Below are 6,823 nucleotides of genomic sequence, written 5' to 3' on the forward strand. Positions count from 1 at the left end.
AATTTCACTGCCACAGTATCAAGGTGTGGCGATTCAAGTGCCTACACTGAAATGTTCCTTTTCCTGTCACCAGAAAGCTGAGGACATTTCACAACCACAGCAATTTTTGTGTAGTGCAATGAATGTTATAACATGTCCCAGGGCATTTCGTAGGAGCACTATAAGAATTAGATGACAGCCACAAGACAAAGTTAACTGACTGACCGCTTGGTCAAAGCAATAAGTATAGTGGTATGTCTTAGAGAATGAAAGTGAAGTAGAGGGGCAAAAAGATAATGTAAAGACCGTACTTTCATTTTTGGGAATTTTTGATTATGGACTGAATTGGGTAAAGAAATGATTTAAAAATGAAGGATAGTTGAAAGTTTGTACTTAAAAACAAGCTAGCTGACACTGGAGTACTGTTTGAACATCTGCTTGTTCCAGTAGTAATAGATTAGTTTGCAGATGAAGTGGAACCAAAAGGTGTGTGTAATAGTCATTCTTGTTACATCCAGAAACTCCCGATCCATGTTTTGTCAAGCTTTGTCTGAAAGTTGGGGGTGTGTTGGAGAACTCTTGTATACTTGCTAAAAGTCTTTAGCTTTTGTACAACTCTAGGAATGATAGGGCTTGATTTCCAGTAGAGTACTGCAGTGAGGTGTAACAATGTGCACACACGAGTCAGAGATATCCATGGGCCAAGTATTGCATGCAGAAAATTCCTAGTTTAATTTCACTGAACTGAAATGAGGAATGGTTTTTGTTTCCTGTTTTTGCTTATCATTCTCGTTACTTCTCCCATCTCTTTTCTACATTCACGTTACTTATCGTATTTCTGGGCTCATTCTATTCAGTCCTATCCCACCACCTGTTTCTTCACTCATCCTTGTTTTGCTCAAATAGACTAACTGAGATTTTGCTTTTTAAGGTATGCCCTTGCCTCTCATTACCTATGGGCACTCTGGGCTATTTTACAGGCGAAGATTTCCACTATTGAATTTGGTTATCTGGTGAGTTGCCTCTCCTTCAGTTTTTATCGTTCTACTGAATTTGCTGTTGTACCCGACTTGTATGTTTTAAGTTTGTTGATGGGGTGTAGCCTTTACTATCAAACTGTTGATTTCCCATCCCTATTGCCTCTGACAAGATGCTGGTGAGAAATCTTGACCTGCTACAATCTGTGGTATGCCCAAAATGTTGCTCAGTAAGGAGTTCCAGGGTTTGGATCCAGTGCAAACGAAACAACGATGTACTTTCATATGTGGATTTGAAGAAATTAGCAAGTCGGTATTCCTGTATACCTCAGACTTTATTCTTTTAGATTGTAGAAGTTATGGGTTGAAATAGTGCTGTAAAAGAAGCCTTCATGAATTGCTGCTGTGTGTTTTGTATAGTGTGCACAGAAGCCACTGTATACTGTTGAAGAATACAGATGTCAGTGAAGTCCTATCTGATGTCAAGTTTGTGTTTGAAACTGCACACCTTTGAACAAGTTGCAAATTTAATCATACTCTCCACTTCTGCCTTGTGGACCTGGTGATGCTTTAGTGAGTTAGGAAGTGAGTTACTCTGCACGATACCCATCCTCTGATCAGTGTTTTTGCCACAGGATTTGTGGCTTGTACATTAAATGTCTGAAGATGGGGAATTTGATGGTAATGACATTCAGCGCCAACAGGTAGTTAATTTTGTCATTTAAGTGGAATAAACTCCTCAGTTACAATGTAAAGTTTTATTCCGTATGGCATACACTGCTTCAGTTTCTGAGGAGCTGCAGATAGTGCTGAAGATTGTGCAGTCATCTGTGAATATCTTGCTTTTCACTGATGATGGGGAGGTGATTGTGCTGAGGTGACAAATAGCCACAACTAACAATCTTTTGCTGGATATGCCACTGGTCAATTTTTGCTCAATCTCTACTGCCTTAAATTTTGAAAATATGCCTTTATTCCTCATTCGCAAATGTTGCCTTGCTGTTAAGGGCTTATTGTCTTGACTCATCTCTGGATTTCAACTCTGACTGTTTGCACCCAGGTTGGAATGAGATTGGGAGCTGACCCTGGAGTTGTCCTAGAAGAAGCTGAGTTTAACATTGTGCGCTGTTTGACAGCACATTCCAGCACTCTGCTGATTGAGCATAGTGATGAAATGATTGGTTAGAATGGATTTGCCTACTTATGGATAGTGAGTCTGGGTAATTATCACCTTTCTGGTAGATGCCTTTGCAGTATCTGTACTGGAACAACTTGTCTTGAGGTATGCTAGTTCCTTCCTGACTGTTTAATATTGTACCACTTTTTTTGATGAGTCTGATTTGCCAGTGTGATGAGAAATTTCCTATGATGGACTGTCTACATAATTGTCTGGCAACTGTTTGTGAGAATGGTTGTCATTGTTGGTTCACTAATCTGTGCAACAGCCCTCCCATATTTAGCACAAGTCCTCATGATAGTGAAGAGGACTTTGCTGAGTCAGTTAGACTGCGTGTGCTGTTGCCATATCTGCTATGAAACAATGCTTCAAGTTTGCTTTTGATGTTCACTGACAAATGCATGTTTTGCTTGGCCCTAAGATGGTAGTGGAGTCCAGGAGATGGGTTGAAGCTTTTTGTCCTAATTTTCTAGCTGTTACTATCCCACAAGATTAATTGTCCAAGAACATATTCCATTCCCCCTACTGTGTCTCCACAGTCAAACCCCACCTCAGATCTCCCCTTACTGTTAATTCCTTTGAGAGGAGTGCAGTCAAATAATTGAGTCTTGAATTTCGAATTTCAAACGAATCTGGAACTATTTCCCCAGTATCCTGCTGTCCTGGTGAGGATGCACTGGTCTTTGGTACCAAGTGAATATTGTTCATCCTCCTTTACTGTGTGCATGCAATGAATCATTTCCAGTAGGGCTCACCGGATCCTAAGGAGGCAGTCCTGGTAGTTTCATCTACCCTATCTGAATGTTCACCGTCTAATGGATAACTGAAGCCAATTTCTAATCCAACTGAGATACTTACCTTTTGAATAGACTGAGGATGAAGGCTGTAATGTTCTAGTGCGAAACGAAGAACAGTTACTCCCCCACAATATGGTTTAGTATTACAAACATGCCAATGTATAGAGGACCAACTAAGTACAGTTCACCACTTGCTGTCATTGTGTTTGTACACTCTGTAATTTGAGGTGTTGAAATGAAATCTCTTTGTGTGTTTCCAGGATTATGCCCTTTACAGACTGGAAGCCTACTTTGAACAGAAAAGAATATTTGCGTAACTCCAGATGGGAATAAGACTCAAACCTTTTACTTGATTTTAAAATGTTTGTTTTTTTCTTTTAAAAATAATACTATGTGTTTACAATCACAGTATTGCTTCCTGACCATTTAACATTTATCCATGTTTTGACTGTTTGTATCACAGACTGACCTATAATTCTCTGTCTAATCAAGTGTTGAGATTAATGAACATTCTTTAGACTTGCCAGTAGCTCATATGTCAAGTCATTTTCCTAACCGGCTGTACAAGTTAGGATGAGCTTTGTTGAAAGGCCTGTATTCTGTGGATATTTATCAGGGTAGGTTGAATTTTTTCCTTAGTGTATACAAACAGTGGAAATAGACTACTGTCTGGAGGCCTGTTCTGCAGGAAATCTAGTTAAGAGAAGTTTAGACCAAGTACTCCACTGACATTTGTTGTCTGGGCTAACAAATGAAGAAGGATATCTATTAGTGCTTGGGAGGGTAAAGGGGAGGTGAACGCTTGAATTAAAAACTAATGGTAACTCTTACAGAACATGTTGGCATTGGTAAAATAACTGGACTTACATTCTTATGATCTAATGTACTAAGATGTGAGAGCAGAAGTTGGTCATTCAGCCCACTGAGCCTGCTCTGCCATTCACTGCAGGGGTAAATTTATGGTTTGACTTAGTTCAGTGAATAAGTGAAGTGAGTGGTATGGGTATATTTCTGTCCACTGACATTGGAGCAACGTGGTCATTCTTTACTTTTTTTTTAATGTGATCACAGGATATGCAGATTACTGGCAAGGCCAGAATTATTCCTGCGTATTTTCTCCCCTTTCTCATCTGTTACAGTATATTTCTCTCCTGATTCCCTTTCTGATACAATTTGTTGAACTTTATTCCTATTCCATTTGCCCTGTTGACTTACTCAGATCTTTGTGCTTATTTTTGGGAGTAGGTATATGTTTCTATGTTCTCATACCAGTTTAACACTCATTTTCCATTAGTGAATTGTTTCAGCAATATTTACCAGCTGATTATTCTGGTTTAGAACAAACTAATTAAATATGTAGCAGCGGTCAACAAACTTTCCATAGTACTATTCCTATGGCCCTTTTGTCTGCATTTCCCCCATGTCCTTAAATTTTCTTTCAATTTCATTATAGTTTTCTTTGAAGGCTACTAAATCTGTTTCCCAGATGTAAATGGCCAATCTTAACTAGTGTTCGTTTGGGAAAAAAGGGGTGGCTCATTGCCTCCCAGCACCAATAACTTCACAGTATTGTTGGGTGCATTCATCAAAGGGAAGTGGATCTAGATGGGTGACTCTTTGGAGGGTTGGTGTGGACTTGTTGGATCAAAGGACCTGTTTCCACATTAGGTAATCTAATCACTTTCAAAAAGTCACCTCTCAATTCCTTGAGCAATTGCCATAAAACTCTGTTCTTTGGTTATTCACTCTTTGCCATTGGGACATTGTCTTTTTTCCCTCTATTGGAGCACATTCACCATCTTAACACCCACAACTTCTCTATTAGTCACAACTTCTCCAGTCCATTCACATGACTGCAATTTCTCATTCTTGAGGCATTGTAGTAAAACAATGTTTCTCCAAATACTCATGTTGCAATGTCTGATACAGCAAGTAATTTTGTGATGTCACCTTCCCGAGTGAGTGAAGAGTAGGGTATAAAGCATCAGTTGGGTATGAGGGCTGCTATAAATTATACTCTTACAGAATCAAATGCATAACGCATGGTACAGTTACATTTATTATTGGCTGAGACTAAGGCACTGATTTCACTCCTGGACAGGATGCGTGGGGGCATCAAGTTTCTAGGAAGAACCAAAAGGCTGGAGCTGAGTGAAGAGCATATCATTCCATTCCATTCAATAATCACTGGATAAGAATCAAAATGTTTATCTCTCAGTGTATCAGGCTGCTATTTGCGAAATATTTGTAATGGATCTATTTATTCAAGGCCATGTTTATGATCACTAATTTTACCTGTCTTGATTCTTGACTTGTAAATAAAATGAGGCATTTCACTATTGTGATCCTGTGTTCTCAGTTTTAAGTTTTTGAAGAACGCAATGGAAGTTAATGTGTCAAAATGGTGCTTTATTTGGTTGTGGGGTGGACTGCAAAGCGTCACCTCAATTATGTTCACATTTTACTATTTGAGAACCATCTCCGATTTCTGGAATTAGAATGTCTGTTGCAGATCCAATTATGTTAAATTCTCCAATTTAGCATCAACTGCATCTTACAGTGAACCACTGTAAATATTGGTATGTTCCTGTTCCTGAGATGTCCAATCCTACAGTGTGTGGAATCCAACTGATGTTAGTTCACACTTTCAATCATTATTGAGAGAACTTGCAGTAATAGTCTCTAAGAACGGAAACAGATCCTTTTAACTTATCTATGCCACACAAATTAGTCCCATTTGCCAGCATTTAGTCCATATCCCTCTAAAACTCACCTCAATTGTGTATCTGTTGAATTACTTCAAATGTGGCAACTGCACCTGCATCTTTCACTTTGGCAGTGCATTCTACATATGAACCATCCTGTGAAAAAGTTGCCCTTTGGGTACCTTTTAAACCTTTCTCCTGAGCCTTAAAATTATGCCCCGTAATTTTGAACTCCCCTGTGCCCCAAATCTAGGAAAAGGACCTTTGTAAGATCATGAAGGGTAAGACAAACATCTATAACATCACCTATTAAACTCCTATGGTCTTGTGAAAGAGCTTCAAGACTCTCTGAATACATCCTCCAGTCCTGGCAACATCCTGGTTAAAATCCTTTCTCAACCCCCTCCAATTTAATAAGCTTCCTAAAGTGGGGTTCTCAGTATTCCAGAAGAGGCCTCAACTATGTTCTGTACAAACTTGTGACATCCCAACTCCTATACTCAATGGTGAGAAATGACGGCAAGCCTACTAAATGCCAACTTAACCGCCCTCTTTACTTGTGACAACTTTCCAAGAACTATGCACTAAAACTCCTAGGTCTCTGATCAACAACACTATCCAGTGCCCTACCATTAACTGTATAATTCCTGTACATCTACCAAAATGCAACACCTCTCATTTATCCAAATCGAACTCCATTGGCCACTCAGCATATTGACCCAATTGTTCAAGATTCCATTGTACTCTTGTGGTAACCTTCACTGACACCAAAATTGATATAGTCATCTGCAAATCTACTAACCATGCCTCCTAAATTTTCATCCAAACTGGTCATAAATGACCAGCAGTGGACCCAGCACCGATCTTTGTGGAACACTGGTCTACAGTCTGAAAAACAAACCACCACTACCCTCCATCTCCTACCCTCCAGCCAACCTTGTATTCAGTTGACAAGCTATCCCCTGAATGTTATGATCTAACTTTACTAGAGTAATCAGTATACCATGCAGAACATTGTCAAGGCTTTACTAAAATCAATGTAGACAATGACTACCACTCTGCCCTCAATCTTATTTATGTGTACATAAAAACTGAAGAAAAAATGATTTCCCATGCTGACTGTCCCAGATCAGTCCCTGCCTCTCCAAATGCATGTAAATCCTATCCGATTCCCCTCCAGTAACTTAC

General features: G+C 39.4%; 1 protein-coding gene across 1 annotated transcript in view; it reads left to right on the plus strand.

Moving 5' to 3' along the window:
- chkb (choline kinase beta) overlaps nt 1-5,275 on the plus strand; it is a 31,451-nt gene extending 26,176 nt beyond the window's left edge. Inside the window, exons 11-12 of the mRNA XM_060842764.1 lie at nt 911-992; nt 3,191-5,275. Coding sequence (XP_060698747.1) covers nt 911-992; nt 3,191-3,247 — 139 coding nt within the window. The 3' untranslated portion in view covers nt 3,248-5,275. The remainder of the gene's footprint in view (nt 1-910; nt 993-3,190) is intronic.
- Nucleotides 5,276-6,823: the final 1,548 nt, after the last annotated feature.

This window comes from Hemiscyllium ocellatum, chromosome 23, assembly GCF_020745735.1.
Source record: "Hemiscyllium ocellatum isolate sHemOce1 chromosome 23, sHemOce1.pat.X.cur, whole genome shotgun sequence".
Taxonomy (NCBI): domain Eukaryota; kingdom Metazoa; phylum Chordata; class Chondrichthyes; order Orectolobiformes; family Hemiscylliidae; genus Hemiscyllium; species Hemiscyllium ocellatum.